The 27637-nt window shown below is 34.9% G+C and overlaps 1 protein-coding gene across 1 annotated transcript in view; it reads right to left on the bottom strand.

The window, feature by feature from the left end:
* Positions 1–27637, bottom strand: part of LOC106472696 (disks large homolog 1-like) — a 177994-nt gene that overhangs the window by 23449 nt on the left and 126908 nt on the right. The window contains exons 13-18 of the mRNA XM_022402226.1: positions 14479–14578; positions 14158–14334; positions 4879–4951; positions 3998–4097; positions 2513–2533; positions 2251–2298 (exon numbers count right to left, since the gene is read on the bottom strand). Of these exons, the coding sequence (XP_022257934.1) occupies positions 2251–2298; positions 2513–2533; positions 3998–4097; positions 4879–4951; positions 14158–14334; positions 14479–14578 (519 nt within the window). The remainder of the gene's footprint in view (positions 1–2250; positions 2299–2512; positions 2534–3997; positions 4098–4878; positions 4952–14157; positions 14335–14478; positions 14579–27637) is intronic.

Here is a 27637-nt window from a genome sequence, read left to right as displayed (position 1 = left end):
AGTATAATCTCTTATAGTGATGGGCTACGACAAGACACACATTCGGCATGTAATGCTGTTTGAATACAAGAAGGGAAACAATGCCTCTGTAGCCACAAAGAATATCTAAGAAGTTTATGGAAATGTTTTGAACATTCCTAAGTATCAACGATGGTTCAGCAAATTTCATTCAGGTGACTTTAGCCTTAAAACTGTGATGGCAGGGGTCGACATGTTGGAATTGATGCTCTGAAGATGCTTGTCGAGTCTAACCCAAGGCAACACACACTCATGAAATGGCCCTGACATTGCATGTCTCTCACGAAACAATACGTGAACATCTAAAGAATATGGGAAAACTCCATAAAGAAAGTGTTTGGGTGTACACTATAACAATGTACAATTGTGGAAGATTGTTTCAAGTATCCTGTATTATGAATTAGCCATGTTGTTTGGTTGTCTTTTGATCTTCTCAGTTTCTACATAAGCCCATATGGTTTTAAAAATGTTCATATCAGGACCTTGTACAAGCCAAGCCATGGTTGAGTTTGCCATCAGCCTTTAATCATCAAGATAATATTTCACCATATCTGCTGTATGCTTGGGATCATTATCTTGCTGGAATATGAATATCCATCCAATGAGTCATCTTCCCGAGAGAATGGAATGATGTACACTTCTGACTGAGATGCTATCCCAAATGTGTACTGATTCCCACCATGCTTCAATGTAGATATTGTGCATTAACTATAAGATTGTCATCATTTTCCCATAATAGAAACTCTTGTTGATTGTTGCTGATTATTCAATTTGGGATTTATCTGTAAAAAATCAAATATCACAAGCTCTGCTTAATTTACTGTTGTGGCTTGATGCTCATTTTAATCTCTTCATTTGGTTACCTCTTCCCAGTAGCTGTTTTCATGCAGGCATACTTCCAGTGATACCATTTCATTTTAATGTGTATTTTACTCTTCTGAAGGTAAAATCCATGCCTATACTTACAGCAACATCACTGACAAGATGCATATTTAACATTCATCCATCATGTGAACACAGTGAGATACTTAATGTTGCTTTTGGAAAATTCTGGTTTTCTACCTCAACCACTTCTATTATTTATGTATGTTTTCTTATTTGTTTGTTTTTAGTTAAGCACAAAGCTACACAATGGGCTACCTGTGCTTTGCCCACAACAGATATCGAAACCTGGTTTCTAGCATTGTAAGTCTGCAGACATACCACTGTGTCCTGGGGGCTCTATTATTTATAGTCCCAGTTTATACTGTAACCTTCTTCAGAGTTTTGTATACAGCTCCTAAACATGAAGTCTTGCCATAATCTTTTATATGGAGTATCCTTGACCATCCAAAACTTTGGTTTCTACATTTGTCATGTGGTATTTCAATCTAGTGAGTCATTCTGGATTTACACTAATATTACAAGAAGTATGACTACCTGTATGTTTACAGACCTTAAAATAATATGACATTTTCTGATTGGTTCAATGACACCTGATCACAATGTAAGCTATCAGTGTGTGGCTGTATTATGGGGCAGTTAATTTTAACACAGTAAAAGGATTGCATTCTTATAGTATTTACCTTTTTTTTTAACCCATTTTCATAATTATTTCCAGTACTCAATCTACAGACAGATATACATGGTAGCAATTTACAAACTCAGTCACCTTCCCCTTGACCATCATTGTAAGCTGTGACTACAGAAGTTAAAGAATTTTGGCCATCTTATTGTAATTCAATTGAGATGTGGTGATTTGAAAGTTCAGATGCAAAAAAATTCCCTCCTCCTTCAAGGGTTACATTACAGGACTTTCAGCATTTCAGTAAATGGATATCAGTAAAGCAAGATTAGATGCGAGTTCACCAGAGAATAAACAACTACTCTATGACCAGCTAATACTTGCACACGACAGATTGAGAGTGCTTAACTTGCTTTCAACATATCAGCGGAAAGAAATATTAGAACCATAAGCAGTTCTGCAGCTGAAACATTGTCTATCCTCTTATATTTCATTAGGAAATTTTGGTACAATCCAAAAAATATTCATCACATATCCTTTTATGTATGCCTATTTATACTAGTTGAAATCCAGCTACTTTTGCCCATCAAAGCAATGATACAAAATAGAACTTCAAAAATACAAATGATTCAAATTACATTGAAGACTCATCTCCGACAAAGTATTGTATCACATCAAAAAGAAAAAGAAAAAATTAAATTACAATTCAAAAATAAAAGACTACTTACTAATGCTACTGGCCTCACTGTCACTAGTGTTTGTAATACTGACTGGATCTAAAGCAAGAAAAAAGAATAACACAAGATCTGTAAAATTGTAACAAACAGATTATTGGAACACATGCCTACACACATGGTAATCACACACAGGTTAAGTGCAATGACTCATCAATAAATTATCAAAAATGTTGAATAAAACAACAATAATAATGCTTCCCTGGGTCATTTTAGATATATCTATATATTTAAAAGTAATTTCTTATAAACTGACCTTTTGTTGGGGAATAATCTCCTTCAAAGCATGAAGCAAAATGAAAAAAATCATATTTATATATTCAAAATTAAAACACTTGTACAAACAATTAAACTATTAAAAATCACTACTTATTCTATGTTATCAGCATATTCATCACAGCTACAACAAATAAAAAAAATCCTAAAAAATTAACAAAATCAAAATCTAATTAGAAAATTCATTTAAAATTAATGAGTACATTGCTTATTAATAATTGAGTAAGTGTTGAAAATTTCAGTAAACAAAACAGAATCTAATTAGTTTTCACAAGTTCAGTTGTTTGGAATACAGGTTAAATATGTAAAAATATTTAACCAAGATATAATTTTTTTAATTTTATTTATAGCAATGTAAAAGCCACTTTGGGATCTTTTACTGTTTATGCGTATCAATACTGGTCATCAAAATTAATTTATTAAATATTGAAACAAAGTAGAGATTTGTCTAATAGCAAAAAATATATATATCTATGTAAGCATTTCCAAAACTACCTTACAATCATAAACTAATTTGAAGCTATATTACATAAAATACTTAGCCTTTAAAAAAATAACTTTTAATGCTTTTGAGTCATTGACAACTTACAAAAAAGAAACAATTCTTTCTAACACATACATATACGTATGTATATATATAAACACATGGGTGAAGTTCAATCTCTGTATTCCATTACTTACTGAAAACAAATTACCATTTTGTGATTTGAGCATGCTAAAATTATCAAAGACCTAAATGAAATGTTAGTTTGGTGTTTGTTTGAATTGTGCTAAGAGCTAGCGCAGTTCCTGATCTGTAATTTGTTTAAACCATTTTACACAATAACCTAGGCATTTTTTCTGTTTTGTTCTTTACTTATTTGGTATTCAATGGTTTGCAGTTTGAACAAAATACTTTGAAAAAAACACCAAAATAATATTTTATTTCAAGTCTTGATGAATTTGAATGCTGAAAACACAACATGGTTATTTCTTTCGGTCAATAACCAAATCCTGAGATTGAGCATAAACATGTCACTTGCAGTTCTATAATAATTATAATTAAATTTGTGTTAAATTTTCATTTTCTACTAGTTATTTACAAAAATAAGTTCCTAGCTGATATCAAACAAGTAGTTTCTCTTTTCTAAAAGTAAGTTCCACAACTGAAGGCCCAAAGAAAGTTTAACTGATATCAAATTCAGCGGAGTGAAACTAAAGTACCATAAAAATGTCAAACGATGGAAGAAAGAATTAACAATTGGTACATGTTTTAGTTGCAGTTATGTCATCTGACACTCATTTCATATATAGAAAATATGTTTTGTTACCAACATAAATTATGTCTATCTAAGCAAACCATTTATAATAGCCTTATTAACTATTTGTTTTTTGTGAAGTAAGTACCAATCTACACAAAACTGTTGAACTTCATAAGATGGTTTGAACCATCTACTCAATAACAAGTTTGAAGATTATAACTTACTTTCTCCATCACTGCCATCTTCAGCACTATTGTCTCTGTTTTTCATAAAAGGGAACTTTCGAGAAAATGAGAAATTTTTTTTCTTTCTATCTAGTGTACTCTGCAATAAACCACAAAGGTAAAGTTAAATTTTATATAAGACTGGGCATTCTCTAACTTCAACTGTACTAAACTATTGCATCATGTAAAAAATGTTCTAGATCCACATGCGAACAACAGTTGAGTTATAAAGCAGTCATCCAAAATAAAACAATCACCATAAGTAACTAACTAAAACAAAAAAATTTAACTCCATGGGTGACAAGACTATGATTTCTGAAATAAACTTGCATGTTATACTTACAAACTTTGTTAATACACAAAATTCTAAAACTAGTAATCCATTTGTAAATTGACAATCTATTCTCAAGGTAATAAAGATTGAAGAAACAGAGTTAATTACAATACTCAGTTGAATTTGGAAAGATCCTACAATTTAATTTCTTTGTTGTAATAATCTAAAAGTTTCTAAATTTAAAAAAAGCAACTTAATGTACAACACAGATTAAATACTAATGTACAAACAATTTAATATTTGAAACTTGGGTGTAAAATGATGTTAATATTATTGTTTTTTATATAAACAAAATTCTTAATCACATATTCAGAAGAACAGTAAGTACATAAAAGACTATAGATTATTAATCTTGGTATAATCTATACAAAAAATGAAGTGTTTAAACAATTATGCTAGTAAACTAAACTTCTATATGACCATCCACTGTATTAATACCACATGTTGAGTTTCACCAGTGAAATAAGCACACTTTTAAAATTATCCACATATGCTAAGTTATTTCTTAATTGTCACTATTCTGTAGAAACTGGTAAACATCTCTTACTTTTCCATCACTAAAACTATTCTTTCCCTGAAATTTGACTGACTTCAGCCGGGCTCTTTCCCTCCTCTCAACCCTGCAAGAGAATAAAAAATATCAAGGTATGTTTTTGACAAACTTGCATGTAAACAGTACTTAAAATGAAAGAACTGTAGAAGTAGTTATAGTAAACTTTATTAACTACATATTAAACTTGAAGTAGTCTTGTTGCTGTCCAAAACTCAAACTCTATTAATAAAACATTTTAAAATTCCCAAACAGTACATTTTCAGATTTTTACAGATTCCTAACCCTTGCTACAAATACCTTCTTACTGTCTGATATTAAAAACAATTTTTATAGTTGAGATCAATACAGCACCCCACAAAGCTTTGTCATAACTTGTTATCCCTCATGTTAGTAGTTGAACACGTTTAGTTTTTTTTTCAATTTATGTAATACCCTCAATACCAGCTCATATAGTTCAATAATAACTTAATATAAAATATGTAATACTATCAAAGTTGACATTTTAGAACTTTGACTGATTTAAGATTAATCAAAGAAAGCAACTTATTATGAAGTTGAGCTGTTTAATCTATGTTTCAATTAATAAAAGCTTAACAGTTATAATTTTCCTATACTGAAAATATATTTCCAATAGTTAGTTACCTCCTCTCACAAATATAGCTATTCTTGTTTATCTTGATTATTGTGGTTCAACTGTGTCTCGTATGCAAATCATCATGCAACAACTTCACCAATAGGAGTGCAACAAACCCTCTTGACACTTCGAGTTTAGGCAGAAAAGGAAGCACCTGTTTTAAATGGGGAGGACAAATGTGAGATGAGGTAAGTACGTATTGGAAATATATTTTCAGCATAGGAAAATTATAACTTCCGATAAAGTACATTACCTTTTCTCACATATATAGCTAGAATCCCACATTGAAGAGGTGGAGGGACCAGTGTGAAGGATAAAAAGAAGTATATTTTGAAAGAGTCCAAAGAACACCCTATACTAATGATCCTCTTAATAGAGAATCATACATGGGAGACTACACCACTTCTGTACCAGATATACTCTTCGCACAGTGTGAGAAGAGGTATCGCACAAACTGGCAAAAAAAAAGGAGCACAACCAAGAGGGAGAGAAAACAGTTGGATTGCAATCTGAACCCCGTGATATCATACTCTCTATCCCATTGAAGAGAGGTTACAAATGAATCCTCTACAGACAGTAATGTGTGGGAAAGTGAAACTAGATGTGCTAGGTGTACAATGGCTACTGTACATGGCAGGTCAACTCCAGTGCAAAATCAAGTGGTATTGGGAATAAAACCTCCGATCCATGGGAAGAGGGCCAAATCATCTTCACCTCAAGTTCATTAGAATGGAAGTACATACTATGCAAACCGATCTATGAAACAGGCACATGTGCATCATCCACAACTAATCATAGATCAGGGAACCAGAAATCTGAATGAAGGCAGTAAGAAATGTGCCCTTGTGGGAGGTCATAACATAATAACACTCAATCCAAAAGGCACCTCACTGCACCACAGGAACCTCAGGCTGCAAAACCTCCTTGAGGTGGACTGCCAGAGGGAGAACCGTTGTCTCCTTCAACATTACCCCCTTTGTTTTGTGTGATCATGAGGCAAATTGAAGGAGGAATAAAAAACACAAGCAACACATGTGTGAGGACTTATGTTGATTGGTCCTGCTCTAACTCCAAAACCAGTCACCGGGAACTGATATCTATGAATTGGTAGGATGAGGGATCCCAATTGAAGGGGTGAACTGCAATGTGACAGATCAACTCCAAAGCCACATCATCTCCTCAGACAGGACCATACCGAATTGGAGTGCATCACAAACTTCAGGGTACCACCGCACTTAAGTGAAGTCTTTATAAATGATATGCAACTGCACCCTCTGGACAGTCACAGAAGCTGGATGCAACATCAACCCTCAGAGTTCACCATATAGAGATGGAGCACATAAATGAAAGACCAGCATCATCTACACCAGCAGAACACTCCTGCCCTACTCTCAAATGAATAGATATTGCATATTTATTTATTCGTGTACGATCACATTCAGGAGGAAAGCTCCATTGTCCACCACCCCAACAGCTTGAAACTGGAAAATGACAAGGACTCCCATACTCCACAAGAACAAGGAGGGATAAAATGTGGTGGAGAATCCAGAGGAACAACAAAACTGGAGACAGTGCAATGGGTAACCATGAAAACCCTATTTTGAAAAGCAGACTGCCCCTGATTTATTAAATTGCAGGGACAGCACGGATGGGCAGCTATCCAAAGCTGCTTTACCCATGTAAGTCCATGAGTTAGTACGATACAGAACGAGCATATTAATGAAGCAAGTATGTTGCAAGGGAAAACCTAAAAGTGATCTTTTGGAACATCCCATTTCAACAGTGTGCATTATTGGCCATGGGAATATTGTATCATATAGCATCATGGCTGTTCAGTGTGGATTTGGGATATATTAAGTATACCTAGACAGGCAACACTTGCCATGGAACATGATCCTAACAATAAAAAAAGTAACATGCCCCTAAAAGAAATTAAAATGTGTATAAAAAGATAACTTATCCAGTCACAGTCCCACCGAAGTTTGAAGAATGGCAACAAGTAGAAGATGGTATGAAACAGTCACCTGATTCAGATAGCGGGAGATAAATGTATGAGAAGTAGTTCACATGCCTGTTTGAAGAATTTCTTCCAATGGATAACAGAGTTAATTTAAGACACCATGGAAAAGGTAAGGTGCCTGATCTGATTTGACAACACCTGGAACAGATTTGGACAAGGAGGAGACAAACAGGAATAAGCCAATCGAATCAAACGCCAAACACAATTGGTGAGTGTTGAAGGAGAAAGGTCACAAACAGAGGAATTTTGCCAGGGAATTAAAAAGCATGAACAAGAACCACAGAAGGAAGCTGTGCAGACCATGTGGAGCCAATATGGGACATAGAAGCCTGTCCAAATCAGATCGAGAATAAAGATGGGAGAGAGAAGGAAGGTAAATCAGCCAAATAGAAGAATTATCTTCACAAGCAGCCTAAGTCTGGGGAGGAAAGACCAATGACACCCACAGGTTTATAGGAGTAGGAAGTAGGTCATAAGGGAAAAGCAAAACAAAGAGACAAAGGTTCAAATGGAAGTTGAGTAAGGCAGTGGAGAACCACACTGACATCCCAATCCGGAAGGACCACTCGACAAAGACGTCTACAAATCTGGAAGGAACACAACAAGAGGGAAAGGGTAGGTGAGGCAAACACAAAACAGTACCAAGAAAAATGGAAGGTATGGGGTCAGGCTCCTTGATATCCAATGATGGACGAGACCAAAGTTCCACGATTGAACAGCCACGTGAGGAAACCTGTAATAAAAGGAATGGTAGGTTGAGAAGGGGAAAAACACTGACTCAAATACCAATGGCAGAAGATGTTCCATTTATGTTGATAAACCTCCAATGAGGAAAGATGAATGGAACGAGCTAAAAAGGAAATGACCTGCCAAGGCAATCTGGATATCCTCACCAAGGACCTGATAAATACCAGGCATGAAGATGGAGAGTAGGAAGGGCAGAATGAAATACTGGTGACCAAGGCTGATGTCGAAAGGATGGGAAAAGGCAACGGAGGGGCAGTACTGAGTTGGATTAGTCAAGGAAACCAGGGTTGTGTTAGCCAGTAAGGAGCAATCAGAAGAACCTGACACGGAGTGGCATGGATGATCAAAATCACCCGGGGAAGAAGACGGATTAGAGGACAAACATAAAGGTATCGATCGGTCCAATCCTGGCTGAATGCATCAACAGCTAGGGCCTGTGAATGAGGAACCAGAAACAAACAAAAAAGTAATTTGGAATTGAGGAAACTGGCAAATGCATCCAGCTGAGGAGTATCCCACTATGAACATAGCCACCTAAGGATCAAGGAACCACTCTGTGTGATAAATTTTGTCCGGTTGAAAACAGTAGATTTAAAGATTGACCACAAAGGGAACAAGAATGGGTGCCACCTTGATGGTTTATATAAGCTACTGCTGTATAATTGTTGGAATGGATCATGACAATTCGATTCCTGACTATAGGAAGAAAGTGATCCAAAGCTTATTGTACCATAACAAGTTCCAAGGTGTTGATATGGTAAGATTACTTGGTTGTAGACCATTGTCTGGAAGCTTCCTGCTGATCAATTCACACCCCTTGACCATGTAGGGAAGCATCAGTGTGGGCTGTGTGCAACCACAAATGTAGATTGTCAATGAAGGAAGGAAGAAAGGTAATGGAGAATCCAAGGAATCCAGAGTAAGAATTATGTTGGTCATGCAGAGTCCACTGAAGAGACTGCATATGTGCCTAATCCATAAGGATAAGTGCTTCCATAGAAACCCACATCCCCAAAACCAATGGATCCTTAAAAGCAGTAAAGGAGAGTAGCACGGGTGTGGAGAATTGAAAGCTCCATTGAAGGGAAAAGGCTGGACTCAAATGAGACAGGAATTTAAAAAGACCCCCAAGTGAACAAGATATGGATAGGGGAGAAGAAAGACTTCTCCAACATGATAATCCAACCCATTCAAGCAGCGTGATGTGAAGACTCCATTTCTGAATGGGCTAACAGAAGCCAGTCATCCATGTAGTGGTGTAAGCATAACCCCCAAGCATGCATGTTTTGACAACTCAACAATCTACACATGGAATCAAAGCAGCCTGAAGGGCACGGAGCAAAACTGGTAAACAACCCCATGATGGGCAAACTGAAGATAGCATCTACACTGAGGAGAAATAAGAAATGTGCAGAAAGGCTGTCAAAATGTCTACCTCATACACAATCCTGAAGAGAAAGCCCACCTTAGTGTGAGAAAGGACTCCATTGTAAAATAGGGAAGATCAAGAAATTGATTGGGGTGGGACAGATTGATCACAGGATGCCAGTTCCCGGTTTTCTTGAGTATCACAAACAGCCTGGAGTAAAAGTTTGGGGAAGTACAGCTAACAGGCTCAATAGCTCTTTGTGATAGAATAGTCTGTGCTGCCTCTGACAGACAGACTGGTAGGAGTATCCCGAGGTAACAGAAAGGATATGGGAACAGGAGACAAAATGGTGGGGAATGGAATTAGAATAGAAAACCTGAAGAACCTAATGATTGGTAGCAAATTCCCACCAGAAAGGAACAAAATCAGTCAAACAAGCCCCCACTGGACCACAACCCACAGTATAGTCACCAATACTGTTGGTGACAATGAGTCCTGCATCGATAAACACAATGAACTATAGAAACCCTTCAAAGAATGTCAAAAAATTAGTAAGGCAAGATTCTCCCCTATTGAAATCATGCTGACTATCCAACAAAATTTTAAAATTTGTTAAATGACTTTGTAAGGCATCTTCTTTCAAGCTTTCAAAAACTTTTCCCCTCACTGATATAAGACAAATAGGGCTATAATTAATTGGTCAAATTTTTATAACCTCATTTGAAAAGAGAAGTAACATTAGTCAACTACCAATCTTCTGGTACCTGCCCCCTCTCGAGAACTCACAAAAAATAGTAGCAAATGGTTCACGTATCAAATCTTTAACATCCTTCAATACCCTGGGGTAAAGATTATCTGGCCCAGAAACTTTATCATTCTTTAAACTTCCAAATTTTTTCTTAACAAGTTCAGACTTTGAGTGATCACCTTTTTCAATCTTGTTTCTGTCTATCAACTGTTCAGGATGAGGACAACTGCTTAAATCTTCATTGGTAAAAATTGAAGAAAAAGTATAACTTAATAACTCGGCCATCTCATAATCATCAGATATGAAATTTCCATTTTTCATTCCTCAAAGACCATATTTTTCTGACCATTAACATATATAAAGAAGTTCTTACTATTAATTTTTTTACATTTTCAGCCAAATTTCTTTTCTATCATATTTTTTTTTCAATTTCCTAGTTTACTGTTCAATTAACACTCTTAATTTCTACAATTCTTTAGATCTAAGGTAGAGTGACAAGCTCAGTAACCAAGCTTTCAGTAGTTTTTACATGAGAGAAAGTGCTTCCACTATAATTATATAGTACTTTGGATTAATCAGTGTTGACCATAAAGTTATAAAGTAACCTAATAAATCAAATAAAGTTAAAATAACATTAATATGTTCTGTAAGTGATTAGCTCAGTCAAGTTATAATTCAGTGATTTCAAAGCTCATATTTTTTATTTCTAGTAATGTGAATGATATGAAAATAAAAAAGTTAAAAAACAAACAAACTTTTTAATTAAAATCAAATAGTTAGAATTATTTATCATATTTAGAAAAAAATTATTGCATTGGCAAACAAGATGCCTGTTTTTATTAATTTCTGAGAAAATAGAGAGGTTCAGATACTCTACTGAATCTGCACCTACTTATACAACATTAAATACTACACCTATTATTTTCTGAAAAAAGTGGGAAGAGGGGATTTGGCACCCTGTACCTCTCCTCTATATCTATGCTAGCTTATACAATATTAAAGAATAGTTATTTATTCCTGAATACAAAATAAAATGCAGGGATCCAGGCCCCTAGACCTCTCCCCTAGATTTGTGCCTGCTTATACAACATTAAATAATACAATTATTTCAATTATAAACAAAACACAATGTAAAAAACAGTAAATTTAACACTTAAGTAGCCAGAGAGTTAGCAGTGGGTGCTGCCAACCTGTTGCCTTCCATCTAGTTAGCAATTCAACCTTAGTGACAGTGGCAAATAGTTTTGCAATAACAAAGCCAGGATAAGCAAATTTAATAGTGATGGAAACCAAACCCAGGGTCCTCAAATCATGAGGCATTCCATCCCATTATGTAGCTTTATGTTTAAAAAACAAACAAATATAACAACAATATTTCCATTAATCAACTGTTGTGATAATTGAGAACAGTAATAATCGAAACAACTAATTTTGATTAGTTAATTATTTTTTGACGATCAATTTGATTATAATTTCAAGTAACAGTGTATTTGAACAATCAGAAACAGTAATTTTGATTAGTTTATTATTTTCATGATGCTAATCAATGTAATCACTACTCATTGGTATTTACATGTAATTATATTGATTAAATCATCCAGTTATACCTATAATGAACCACCCCTAGCAGTTCTGTGGAGCAACTAAAAACTATTCATTGTAATACACCTTGGTTTCAAAGTGATACTTAAACAGAAAATAACAAATTATTTATGAGGAACAAATAAAAGTTATAAACCTTCATACAATAGGAAACAGAGTCAAAAATAATACATTCTTATTAACTCCTTCAGTTCGGGTTCAGTCCCATGGACCAACCTCATAACCATTTTGTGCTTGTTATAGTATTCATGCTATAACTTTGAAATTAGTAAGCAAATGTTCATGCAATTTGGCAGTTTATCAGTAAACATAACAAGGCTTTCATATGTAAATTATCAGATTTTTTCTTTTAAGTCTTAAAATTTCTTAAGCAATGTTTCTCTCATGTCTTTTTTCTTTTTACATGTTGCCTGTCTAACATGCAGAGTAACCTTCATTTTAAGATTAAAAATACTTTTATGCATCAGAAAATTTTCTAATTTCACATGCAAAATCTTTATAGTATCCAGATAGTTATCAAACGTTTCTTTATCTGTTATTTTCACTAACAAATCTCTATACGGGTTCAATCGATTTGAATTATGCCTTTTTCATTCTAGAATGAATGCAAATTATAACACGAAAACATAAATGTTTAGACTAAAAAGCTTAAATCTTATGACATTATATATTTATATCTATTTATTATTTTATTATATTGAATTTTCAGTTGTTGGCCAACAATACAGAAATTACAATGACGTGGTGCACGTACGTATCCAATAGTATAAAACTGACCTTTAGTCTTTACAAAGTGACTTGTTTTGGCTGTGTTTTAGTGGACTAGTATTTTGTAAAATACAGTCACATTTCAATTACTATACATAATATATGTATATTACTATTTACAAATAACTTCTTAAACTTATTTTTCTTAAAACACAGAACAGTAAATAAAGAAGTACAGCAAACAATTATCTCTTCTAGTTAAAACCTTTGTACTCGTTTACTACTTGATTGGTTTAAATTAGATGTTTGTGATGTCAAAATACAAAGTCTGTTGTTCTTTACGAATTGGAAACTTAAATTACCGATACTAACAAGCTAGAATATAAAATAAGAACCTCATATCTTTTCTATTTGTTGAGATATCGCTCATGTACTGAATCAAACACAGTGGCCCCACTCACCTTTTTCCATTTTTGGAAATGCTCCCTTATATATACACTTACTTCTGTTTATGACATGTGAATAACCAATAGAAAGCACAGAATGTCCCCCTTGTGACTTTCTCAGCCATTTTCAAGTATTACAACATCACCTTCTTCTTTCAATACAAATCTTCAAGCTGGAAAGGTGAGTCTTTAGTCTGCTCGAAATTTCATATTTTTTTAGTCCCAAATACAGCTTGATTATTAAGCATGATAAATTATAGTGGAATTATATGGTATTGATATAGTAATTTATGATTTTTTGGTTATTTGAAATGTATATATAAAACCAAAAAAAAAATTTCGTTTCACATCTTCCACGTGCAAATTTTATAAGGCTTAGCAAACTATGATTCAACATACAGCATGACATAAAAAAAAATCAATGTTCAGGTGTGTTTTTTTTCATATTTACTTTTAAATTAAGAAATCAAATACTATATAATACTAAAATTTGAATTATAATCTACAGTTTGATACCAAACTTATTGACATAAATTCATAAAATAGTAGTTCAATATAATTTTGAATGCAAGTCAACAAACACCTTTGACTCATGTGGAAAGGGTTAAAAATAAATAAACCTTCTGCTTCAAAGAGATTTTGCATTATTAAGCTACAATATAATACTTACTTGTGAAAAATAACATAATTTTACTTAAAATAATTTTATATTATACCTTATTATATGATTTGGTCAAAAATACTCATTTTTTACTTGGACTGATTATAAATTATACAGATAACTACAATACTATACAGTGGTGTAAGAAGGAGTTTGAAAAGTGGGGGTTTTTGGTAGCTCACTCTAGGACGGTTTGGAAGTATTCTCCCTCAGAAAATTAATACAATTTACAATTGCTATATATGTCAAATATATAAAAGTGGGAGTGCTATAGCACCCCAAGTTCCAATGTCTCTGCTATTGTTAAATGGCATGGGAAAAAAAAAAGACTAACTAACCTCCTTTTACTTGGAATGATTCCTATGCCCTCCTCCTCCCCATTTGGAAGAATTTTTCTTGACTGCCACCACTCATCATCACTAGCATTGATAACATGAAGAATGTCACCAAACTGAAATGGTAGACCTCTGCTAGGAAGGCCACTGTCTTTTGAGGGATCATAGTCAAACAAGGCCCTGCAATCAAGTTAAAATATAAACAAAGTACTGTATATTATTGTCAGTTTATGACTATGCAGAGTATACAAATAATATTACTGAACAAAAGTGTTTCATTCTCATCTCCCTTTAACGACAACCAACAAGACAAACAAAACCCACCTAACATAGAGGGACCGCTTCTGAGAGGTACGCAAGCTTCCTGATGTGTTTAACATTTGTTCTCGCAGATCATGAATCTTTGCTTCAAATTTATTGTACTCTGGGAAAAAAAGAAAACAAATTATATGTATAATGAGGTTCTTATTTTATATTCTAGCTTGTTAATATTCATACATAATACATGCAGAGTAATCTTCATTTTAAGATTAAAAATACTTTTATGCATCAGAAAATTTTCAAATATCACATGCAAAATCTTTATAACATCTACATAGTTATCAAATGTTTCTTATGAAAAACTTTATGTTTTATCTGTTATTTTCACTAACGAATCTCTATATGGGTTCGATCGATTTGACCGATCTCATAACCACCATAAAAAATTAGGATATAAATATAAATTATGCTTTTTTTTCATTCTGGATCTGTCACATCCAAAATCAAAATAACTATTAAGTTAATAGAGGTATGACTTGAATTTCATTGGGAAAGTAGATGCTGCAATGTCAAAAAAGTATTATAGATTATAATACACACACATTATATGGCATCTTTACCTTAATCACACAATTTTTAAATTATATTTGCTCTTTCTGGAATTCAAACATTAAAATAATACAAGAAATCCTCAAGTAAATTATAGAGAACAAAAAAAATTCAGGAAATTTACATTTGCACAGGTGATATGAAGAAGAAAGAGGGTCAACACAGCAGGAAAAAAGTTAGAGTTAAACCTAACATAAAGAGGCAATGCAAGTGATATTTTAATGTCAGTTTCTTGATGCTTCATATGGTTAGATGTTTGTTTTGTGCTTTAGCAAAGCTCAGAAGGAGTGAAAACCAGTCCAAACACAAAGAATGGACTGAAACAACAGTTAGACAATAAGTGTTTGATATATATCTTTTCAATCGAAACTCGTGAAGGAAATGTCAAAATACAGGTTCAGTAAGGGTTTACAAAGCATTAACTGTATATGTTCATACCACTTAACTCTGTGATGCTTGCTAATATCTAGGCAGATTTTGATACAGAAACAACATCTGAAAGTACAATGATTAAATTTTAAATCAATACCAAAATTCTATTTCACTTAAGTTATTTTGATTAAGAAAACTTCATTTCAAAGTGGTTCAGGGTCATATACAGAATAAAAGGGTAAAACCATTCTAACAAGAGGAAATTCCATATAATTTAAATCTACACACATTTACTTATGTTAAACATTCCAAGATTAAAGACGTATAAAAAAATTAAACACATAATTAATTTTCCTTTAGAGATATGTGAACAATAAAGAAATTTACACTTCACTTCAGACACACAAGAACAATTTTAAAACACTATGACTGCTTATTTTTATGTTAGATTTGAGAAAGCCAAGTAAGGATTACATCACCTTGCTGTCAACCACAGTAATGTGAAAAAAACATCTCAATAAAATAGAAATTATGTTTATGCTAAGTTACTGTTTCTGCTTCAAGCCTGACAGTATTCTAAATGTGGTTTAAAACTACATCTCTGCCAATTGAATACTTTTTTTGACATTACAGCATCCGTCTTTCCAATGAAATTCAAGCCATACCTCTATTAACTTAGAATACTCATTTCAAACAAAGATTTAGGAAAGCTTTAAATGGAACTAGCAATACACACTGGACATTTACATTCTGAAAAAGTGACCAAATATTATTTTTTTTTCTTTTGAATATTTTACTCTTCTGTTTCATGCCCAAATTGTGATAATGCTTAACTGCATGTAATTTTAGATACCCTTTTCATTAGTTTATTTCAGTTAATTATTACTATTTCAATTTTGTTTACTTATTTACATAAATAGTTATTTTTTTCTTTGCATCTGGATGTTGTCAATTGATTTTTTTCTCCCCTTTTCACATTTTGCCAAATCCACAATAAATTTGTTGCTCATATTCTTCTGGCACAGCATGATTAATTTCAGCCAACCAATGTAAGTACTTGTAAAATATATTTTGAATAAAAACTTAAACAAGAAAATAAAAAATAACGTTAAAATGATAAAATTGTGACGCACCATTTTTTTCCATTAATGTGTAAATATGTACCATTAAACTATATGACGCTAGCTAGAACGCAAAAAAGTTCAAATACTTTGGCTTTACTAGTCTTTTGCCATGAAAGGTGGCTTGAATGTCATTATTATTATTCTTTTAGCGCCTAATTCAGTCGTAATGAATTGCCTAGAAGAAAGACTACTTCACTGCGCGGCAATACTAGCAGTTTCTCCCCCCCCCCCGTGCCCGAACATTCGTGCAAAATTACTCAAGGATTATCTGCCCCAGTCGTTCTCGATTTCGAATGTTAGACTAAAGGGAAGGCTGCTAGTCAACAGCATTCACCGCCAACTCTTGGATTACAGTTATATGAACACAGTTTCATTTTCTTTTTGTTGTTGTTGCTGCTGCTGCTGTAACGCGCCGCGGACTGTTGACCTGCTAATCCACAGTCTGGCGCGCTATTTGCTGGGCCACGCTCAGCCTAATAATGGCAGGAAAAGAACAGAAGTCCTTTACAGCCGAGTCATTTATCAGGAGATAACAAAACTCTTGATGAGTCAGTAGTTGGAAATAACGCGTGGCCTAAACGCCGAACGCTTACGCAGCCCTGAAGACAAATAGATAAAACAGCACGATAAATAAAATTAACTGTAATGACTGGTGTAATTACTGTTTATTCTTGTTTGTTTTTAAGAAACAAACGAAAAAACAAAAACTGTGACAAAATGAACACACTGTTTTGTATAATTACAGGAATAAACTTTTTTTAAGAACTAATTCAAATACCTCCAGATATATCCGGCACTATTGCCATATTACTGACGTATTTACACTTTTCGTGTTTTAAGAATGATGTCAAAGCATTTTAAACAGCAGTAAAATTAGTAAATTAACGATTCCAGGTTGTATTCTAATAGTACGTCAAGGTTATTAACTTAGGTATTGCGCTTAGGTATTAACTGAAGAAGTTGATTTAGATCGAAAACTACCTACATTTTAAAGCTTTTCAATATTAACTTTTGAAACAGAATACTTTACCACGAGCTATTCGCTTTTGGTCGAGCGACAACACAAAATTAAATTGTTGCATTATCAAAATTTTGTACGGTGATTTGTGATAAAATCAATGTAACGTCTCCATTTTAACTGGTTCGTTTGATCGTCCACATTATAAGAAACTAAACATACTATTCTGTTCAAATCTTAAAGTCATTCGTATTCGTTAACAAAACAAAAATAGAACCACTAAGTTATAAAACTGAGTGGTCATTTATGAGTTAACACCAAGAGATCAAAGTTACAACACGTACCCTCAGTTTGTGCGATCACTTTGATGAATTGTAGTATACTTCTACAATATTAGTCTAAAGAATATGTTTTGGTTTTAAAATGCATAACTTCTCTTTTTTTTTTTACTGCAGTAAATAAAGCCTCTCCATCACTATCAATTCTTGGACAGTATTAACGAAGTAAAAAACGAAACACAAGAATATGAATAACAAAGACTATGTACTTAAAGAAAATTACTTCCGGTCAATCAACTTAAGAAATTAAAATGGTTGATATATGGAAAACTTTTCATGCACCTTCTGCATGATAATAACTTATATCAGTATCGGTAAACTTAAGTACACCATGAAATCTAATTATAAAAAAAAACAAACTCATAAACTGATTGAAAACATTCATAATTAAATATTACGTTATAAGCATTAAACCATATTAAAATAACTGCATGTTGTTTGTGTCGGCACTTCGCGCAAAGCCACACAAAGGCTGTCTGTGTTAATCGTCCTTAATTTTGAACTTACAGGCTAAGGGAAGGCAGCTGGATTAACTCGAATTTTAAACCTGAACGGCTCCTTATATCTAAGTGAACTAAACTCACTGATATATAAAAACGTCTGAAGCATGAAAAAAAATTATATATTACGTTTCTTAATCTCGTCAAATTAATTTATTTATACGAAAACGTATGGAGTAAAAACGTTCAACATTACATCAAAATCCACAAAAACAACCAACTAAACGTTAATAAAAATGACGTTAAAAGAAATACAAAAGTAAAAGTTTTGAGACGGCTTGAATGTACAGTTCTAATAAAGTTTTTTCAATATTGAAAAAGTCGTCGCAAAACTTATACTTTTCTCAAAAAAAAAAAGAATCTATGCAGAACTTTATTGATTAAATAATTTTACTTTGTGCGTGACAAGTCCTATTGATCATTTTTTATTTCAATTTCCTTGAAATAAAATCAACATATTTTTTTACAAGTAATAAAATCGTTATATATACATACTGATAAGACTAAACGCATGAGTACACACAGTTTTTTAAAAGCAATAAAACACACACACGTACATATATATAATGATAAGACTAGATGCATGAGTACACACACCACATCACCACTAATAAACGAAGGAGAGCGAAAGTCAGAAAACTGTATTCCTGCAGTTAATAATGGATATCCACGTGAATGGTCGCTTTGTTAGGTCTTTCCGATGCTTTTGTGGACGACTTCATTTATTCATATGCAAGAACGGCCGATCATTTTATGTCTCAGAATTACTACCTGAGCTATGTAGATGCAAATTTTTGGTAGTATCGTGGCTATTCTGCAAGACAATTCGTAAGAACAAAAATATCTCTGAATTTCAATGAAGGCATGAAAGTCTGTATCCATGAAGAGTTGTTATCAAGACGGTTTCTCTGACCAGCTGTCATAAATCAGTTACAAGAGAATGCGTCTACTACTACTAATAATAAAAACTGTGAATTTAACAACTCGTAACTAATCAAGTGAAATGATTAACCCTAATTTTCTACCGCATCAAATGCTACATCAACTGATTCCTTCAACAACAACACACATTGAGGCACTGCTCCCTAGAACATTATTTTTTCTTTATTTATTCAGCGAATTTACAAGTTTTTTTTTATTCACTTCACAACTTCACACTACTTATTACTTAATTTTCAATTATAATAAAAGTCGTCAGGTTTGTCAGCAGCTTTACATAAATTCTCTACATACTTACCCTGTAACTCAATATTAAAAAATGTCGCTACCAGGTGGCTTCTTGGATATTTGGCACAAAATTTTTCACTAAGGTCATCAGAGACCGACGCGGTTTTGCCGACATCTCCCGAGCCCTGACACTGTATGATCGGAATCAACCTGTTTCCACGTCCGGTGGTACCGGCAGCAGGTTATCAAAGAGAATGATGCAGTCTTGTTGTTCGTACCATGCATACAGAATAAATGCCACTGAAATATTGTGTTTTATGTAAACCTCAAATTACTGTATTCATATAAGCAGTTGTTTTATATATATATAGGGTTATGAACCTAAAACCAAAATTTACTGTTATGGAGTATATATAGCTGCAAGTCTGCGGTATGGCTTAAACTCATCAAATCTGACTGTGGGAACTTTTCTAGTCTCTTGACTCTAATGGCAAAATTTTGAAGGCGGGTCCATCGTACATTGGTTTTGACTTAACCCCCCATCCCAGGAAAAGTTTCTCCAGACGTTCATGAACACACAGGATTTAAATAACTAGCGCCAACTGTACAATGCAAAGGACATTACAAAACCTGTCATACGGCGTATATAATCAGTTCCAGAGATACTTAACTCAGATGCAATCATAAAAGGCATGGCTTAACTAATAATTGAGTCTGATAAATGACAATTTGCATAAAGTTTTCTTACTCTGCTTATTTTTATTCTTATTTTAATATCTATACATGTTGTCATTTGACATTCCTATATGTAATTCTAGTTTCCTTTTTAATTTCACAAATGCATTTATTTCTGTGGCCGGGATTCCAGCATTAAAGGCTGATTTACAAATGTGATGTTTAAAATCACATGAATGAAGCAACATATATATACACACACACAAATATGTCAAAATGTGAGCACAGAACTTGTTCACCTAATCACATTTCATTTTCGATTATAACATTCAAACTTCACTATGAACACATAAAAAACACTAATTATTTCATTTCAGTCAATGAGAAAAATGCTATAACAGGTAATAACATAACATAATGTTATGGGACAACATGGGACCTATTGGTCCATCTCGGCTGTTCCATCCTCTAAACTAAATTAAAAGAATTTAAAAAGAATTTTAAAGCCAGCCCTTATCATTCATATATTTATCAAGTTTTTCGTAAACTCACTTAAATTTATTGCTTTTATAACATCTGAAGGCAACCCATTCCAAATGCCAGCCACCCTGTTAGAAAAATGAAACTGTCTTAGCTGAAGATGACTCCTACCTTGCCAAAATGTATATTTGTGTCCTCTAATCCTACTATTCTCACTGTTAAATATGAAAAAAGATGATGCATCAACACTCAATTCCCTTTACAATCTTAAACACCTCAATCAGATTTTCCCTATCTCTTGAAAATGGTTCTTATTTCTACTAATCGTTTGTATATTACTTCCGGGCAAAGGCGCCAAAAAAAAAAATATCAAATAACTCAAGTTTGAAAAAATTATGAAATCGAAATACATATACCTTAGATTTTCCAATAACATAGAAGAATAATTTTACATATCTAGTAATTTTGTTTTTATTTTTGAAAATCCAGGGGTGGGGGGTAAAGTGACCCCCTTGGCCCTTCCTGCGGGCGCCCATGCTTCTAGGCAGTCACTTTTACTGCGGTTTGTTTTGATTTTCGAAAACATTTACGAGAAAGAATATATACAAGTGAAAAACATGGCTGATCAGTAGCACAGCACGAATCCCTTACCACTTACTAGACACAAGGGCCAGCCATACACATCTGGCTCTAGCAGCAAAACATATGGATGGATTATATATATATACAATTTTTTTTAGAACGTTGCCATTCATTACTTCCACGTGCATTGCGATCTCTTTCAAGGTTAAGAAAAGCTCAGACAAGAACTAACACACATGACGTCAGCCTTTTTTAAAAACCAATTCTTGTATCAACAGTTTCATTGTTGCTTACTTTTTGTCCTTTTGCTTACTTAGATTTAAATTTTTCACAACATAATCCTTTGTTTTTTTATCGAAACGAAATCTTGACTGATGTTAGGTACTAGCAAATAGGGTTTAAAAACTAATGGCTTATACTACCTATTTACAAACCGCCGTGTACTTGCATCGCACGAGTCCGACGCTGCATCACGGAAATTCAAAGAGTTTGTGGATATTGCTGTCGGTTCCTAAGCGATGTAGTCAAAAAATCGATAAACACGGCCCGCACCCACGACTGATTGCTCTTTCTCAACTACACCGCCGCGAAAGCGCCATCTATACATGAAGACAGTATACGCTGTTAAAACCCCATACAAGGATTAAGCCTACTAGTAGTAGCAGTATTTATTATGATTTCACTTTATATATTCAGTACTTCGAAAGTGGGCATGAGAAAACTGTACCATCTGTGCACTTTTTTCTTCTCTAATAATCCCTAAAATAATAACGTAAACAAATTAATATTTAACGAAATAGTGATAACTGACAAAAAATGAAACACCGTGAACATTTCACAGTAATTGAATAATCTACATAGAATATCAGCCTAAACTTAAAGTACGAAGCTACAAACACAGTAATCGTTGCTACCTACTGAAAGTGCTTCATTACCGTCAGTAAAGACGGTCTAGCTGGGCGCAATTCTCTCAGCGTTCCACTGCCGTGAAAGGGTAAGAAACGTAGGCGGTTCCTTGACCCACACAACCATACGAGTTAACGTGACTTCAACTTCTAGAAAATCTACAGTCAATGATATACCAGCAAACATAAGCACCACACGCCGAAAGCTTTATGGATCGATGCACACACGCCCAACGAGTTTTAAAGCGCATGACCAGTCAATAATGTGACGCTAAGGGAGTGACTTATTTTAACTTTTCCTATCAAATAACTCCTTAAAAAGCTAGGAATACACTGTTAATGTAGAAACTTGGCCTGCAAAGTAGCAACTGAACAGTATATATATTTTAAATATTTCTTTGAATAATTTCAACATAAACAGAACCACTCCTAATTAGCTAACATAATTGAAATATCTTGATTCTGTATCCTCCACACCTGTCACATGAAAAAGTCGATGAAAATGTATTAAAGCGAACACTTAAAAAAAATCATACAGTCCTTCACGTGTCATTATTATTGGGTATATGTACGACCGATGTATTTATAATAAAAATTACAAATTATTTCCTACATATCAGTGGCATGTGTAATCACAAGAATTTAACACATACCTGAAAAAAGGCATAGGTTAACAATACAAAAAGAATTACGGTATGTTATCATAAGTTAACAATACAAAAAAAGTACGGTATATTATCATATGTTAACAATACAAGATATTTACGGTATGTTATCAGAAAAAGCCAAACCCCTCAGAAAACGATCACCTTTAAAATACAATTTTAATTTACTTTTTTGCAATTCCTTATTTGAGATCAGATTAATACCATCATCATTCTCCTGGCAGTTGGCAGTCTTAACAGAGCAACGATATACATACAATAGTGCAAGTTTGTTTTTGGGCTATCTGTTTTGTACACAATGTGGAATCGAATGCAGGAGTTTGGCATTGTAAGTCCGTAAACTTACCGCTATCCAACCGGGGGACATATTATAGTGTCTATCCTTGGACATGTTTTTAGCCTCCAACTTCGTAACTGCAATACTATAGTCACAAAGTAAACAAACACACATGTTTTTGGTGTGTGTGTGTATGTGTGTTAAATATGAATACCAGTTTGCGCTAAATTGTACCCGTTGAATTTAAATAAATTGTACTTTATAACAATAATAAATGTGACGTAGCGTCCTTAGTACCACACAGTTTTTATCACTAAGAGATAAAATATGTGAAAGCAGACAAATCACTCATTTCAGTAGAACTGGTTCAGAAGAACTGATTTTGAAGTTCGTCACGTCCTTACACACACGACAAGAAATGTTTATACATTGAACTCGGTTGATTAGAATGTTGTTAGCGGTTTTAAGGCGTATCTCCTAAGATAGCCCAAACTTAATCACTATTAAACAAAAAAGTTTAACAATAGTCCAATCAAACAGTTCATTGTAATCGTTTTTCCGGCCAAGTTTAATGTCTCTTCGAAGCTCGTCACCTTTTTCTTGACACAAATAAATTCTATTTGCCTCAAAGTGAAGATTATGTCTGAAAGTACTCGAAGTACTAACACTCACATCTGTGAGCTTTTCTTTGAAACTATTTGTAATTAGATTTAATGTTTGTAATCCAAAAGACATACCTTGAGCTGGAAAGTTAAATAGCCTCAAACACTCGGTAGGAAAGTTGAAAAAATGTCTAAACCAAGCTGTTTTTCACACATTAAAAGCTCCATTTCAATAAATATTCTCACCGGCTTGGTTCGGTTGATAAGAATGGTACGGCTCGACATTACAGTTTGTCTACAGCTGGTACAGTTCAAAAATTACCACGTGTCTTGCGGCATCCCCACCCCCCAAAAAAGAACAACCTGCTGCAGGTCTCACTGTGTTATTAACAGGAGTGACAGTTTAGCGATATTCCACTTTCTGTAGCTCGAAATATGGTAATCCAAACCTCCACATATTTTCAGTGGATGTGCTCTACTGGACTCTTACTTCACAAACCAAATTTCAAAGCAATCCATTAAGAAAAACATGAGACATAACATCTACAATTTTGATTTTCTTCCTTTATTTTTCTTCGCACCAAAAGTACGGAAACTTTATTTGAAAAAACAACAACTGAACTTCCATGGATTTTTTTTTCAAATTTGGTACACTGATAGATCTTTACAACTTACAATTAGAAGTTTCATTTGGTGTAAATATAAGTAACGTGTGCAAAGTTATTCAACAAAAACCGCTCAAATTTAACGAAAATTTTTCCGCACGCCTACATAAAACGTCACGTGAGTTATCGGTAAAACCTAAGAGTAAAGGTGGACTGTTTTTAGTTTTTGACATTCGGATTAAAGACAGCTGATTCAGAGCAGCAAAACTGAAAGGACGTGCAGATACATAAGTATTGGTTAGGCCAAGCAAACTAGATTAGCAGTTTCTAGCTCAAGTTACGGGTGGACAGTTATTACTGATAACTTATTGATTACTGCCAACTTTTCAGCACAGATTTACTAAATTTTATGAAATTATCCCAACTAAAGAGCGTTTAGTGTCACGTGATATTAGTTTTGTTTGTTTTGAATTTCGTGCAAAGCTACACGAGGGCTATCTGCGCTAGCCGTTCCTAATTTAGCAGTAAAAGACTAGTCATCACCAACGGTTGTTGTTGTTTGGTGTTTTATGGCGAAAAGCAACGAGGCTATCTGCGCCAAACAACCAGTAAAAACAGTGAAAGTAAAATGTAAAAATACAGTGAGTTAAAACCAATATATATGTTGATAAAAGATTTATATACAATTAAAAAAACCTATAGTGCGTAAAAAATTAAAAATACAATCTAATCGGACAGCGTCATCATTACCAATGACACTGTCCAACGTCAGAGGTAAATTCTTAGAAAATATATGTTTAAAATAATGCCGCCGCTCACGATCGTAGCGACGGCAGGACAGTGAAATGTGGGCTATTGTGACTTGAGTGTCACAATGGCTACACATCGGTGGGTCAATATCTGATAAAAGAAAACGATGGGTTAAAAAACTATGACCAATGCGTAGCCTTGCCAGGACTACTTCCTCCTTCCGATCCTTACAGAAGCAAGACGGCCAAAGACCAACAGTAGGCTTGATCTGGAAAATCTTGTTATGACATTGCTCACCCCAAGTCGACTGCCAACTGGCGCGAAGCCATGCCCTAAAAACAGGACCACAGTCCATGTATGGGACAGGCATGGCCGTGATGGCACCAGAGCAGACGGACTTAGCTGCGGTGTCAGCAAGCTCGTTTCCGTGAATACCGACGTGACCAGGGCTCCAGAAAAACTGGATGGAAACAGAAGATAGAGAAAAGAGGGCCAATCGGTGTTGAATATCGACGAGAACAGGGTGAGAACCAACGTTAAGCGTTTCCAGGGCCAGTAGGGAGCTAAGAGAATCAGTGTAAATAGTACAATTACTATATACTGCATAGCTTCTACATGATCCAGGGCAAGAGAAATAGCATACAACTCGGCAGTGAACACAGAAACTGTAAAGGGGATTCTGCGAGCAACTACCGAGCCACAGCACACCATGGCAGAAGCTACCAAGTCACCCGATTTCAAACCATCCGTGTAAATAGAAAGATTGTTTGTTTGTAATTAAGCCCAAAACTACACAATGGGCTATCTGTGCTCTGCCCACCACGGGTATCGAAACCCGGATTCTAGCGTTGTAAGTTCGCAGATATACCGCTGTACCACTGGGGGGGGGCGTAAATAGGAAGAAAAAAAATGGCTCGAAAGATGCTCAGCAAAAAGAAGATGATAATTCCAATCGGGAGTATCTGCCTTCCTCAGATGACTCAGAGAAAGGTCACAGGAAGGGATGTAATAAGACAAGGTGGAATGGGCTGATCATTGGGAACAGCAATGTCATCCAATGCCAGACCCAATTCAGCCAGTTGCGCCTGGATACGAAGGCCAAAGGAAGGAATAGCAGACCATCTGTTCCGAAAAAGCATGGCACATTGTGGGAGAAAGACACAATCACAGGTGGGATGCCGTGGTAAGGATCGAAGCTTGGCAGCATATTGTAAAGAAAGTTGCAAACGACGGAGGTGAAGAGGAGGTTCGTGGAACTCAGTGTACAAACTCTGGACTGGGAAAGCCCCAGTACAGAGCCGAAGCCCCAGATGGTGAATGGGGTCCAGCATCTTCAAGAACCATAGACCAAAGAACCGTAGTTTAATTTGGATCGAATCAGTGCACGATAGGTCCTGAGCATAGAACATCGATCCACACCCCAAGAGGTGGAAGAGAGGACACGGAGGATGTTAAAAGCCCTTGCACACTTGACATGTAGCTGCTTGATGTGCAGAATGAAGCTAAGCTTACGGTCAAAGATGAGCCCCAAGAATAACTACATTGCCGAGACGAGCTCAGGATCGGGGTGGAGACCCATTGGCGGCAAAAATGCATACAAACGGTTTTGGAAAAAGAAAATTTAAAACCGTTTGCAGTGGTCCATGTCAACAACCGATTTAGGGCAGTCTGAAGCTGCCACTCAATAAACTTCATGTTCGACGACTGACACGAGATGTGGAAGTCATCAACATAAAGCCCATTTGCAACAGTCGGAGGAAGATTATTAGTGATAGCATTAATTTTAACATTAAAAAGTGTGACACTCAAGACACAGTCCTGAGGGATTTTAAGTTCCTGTGGAAAGGAATGGGAAAGAGTTGAACCCACATGGACTTGGAATTGCCTGTTCAGTAAAAAGTTTTGGATAAAAATGGGTAGATGGCCATGCAACCTATAGGAGTAGAGGTCCTGCAAAATTCCATACCTCCACGTGGTGTCATAAGCCTTCTCGAGATCAAAGAACACAGAAACAAGGTGTTCTCTCTTGAGAAAGACTTCCCTGATCGATGTTTCAAGTCAAATCAGATGGTCCATGGTGGAGCGCTGTCAATGGAACCCACAGTGGGTGGGTGAGAAGAGTGTATTCGATTCGAGGAACCAAACAAAACGAGCATTAACCATCCTCTCTTGGACCTTACAAAGACAACTAGTCAAAGCAATGGGATGATAATTTGAAGAAATCTTGGGATACTTCCCAGGTTTAGAGAAAGGGAGGACAATAACAGAATCAGGAAAAATGTGCTCCTGCCAGATCAGGTTAAAAATAACCAGGAGACTAGCAAGAGAGGCAGGTGAGAGATGGTGCAACATCTCATAATGAACATCATCAGGTCCAACTGATGTACTACCAGACCGATGAAGAGCAAGTTTGAGTTCCACCAGTGTAAAGGGGTGATTATAATCACAGAGACAATCAGCCCAAAAGGAAAGAGGCTATCGTTCTGCCCGAGACTTGGTGGCCAAGAAGGCAGGGGAAGAAACAGAAGTGCTAGAAGCACGAGAAAAGCTATGGCCGAGAGCATCAGCAATTCTCTGGACATCAGCAACTTCCTGGCCACTAGAGAGCAAGAT

Source organism: Limulus polyphemus, unplaced genomic scaffold (genome assembly GCF_000517525.1).
Source record: "Limulus polyphemus unplaced genomic scaffold, Limulus_polyphemus-2.1.2 Scaffold123, whole genome shotgun sequence".
NCBI lineage: Eukaryota > Metazoa > Arthropoda > Merostomata > Xiphosura > Limulidae > Limulus > Limulus polyphemus.
The sequence above is the reverse complement of the archived record's forward strand: the minus strand, read 5'-3'. Positions and strand labels throughout refer to the sequence as shown.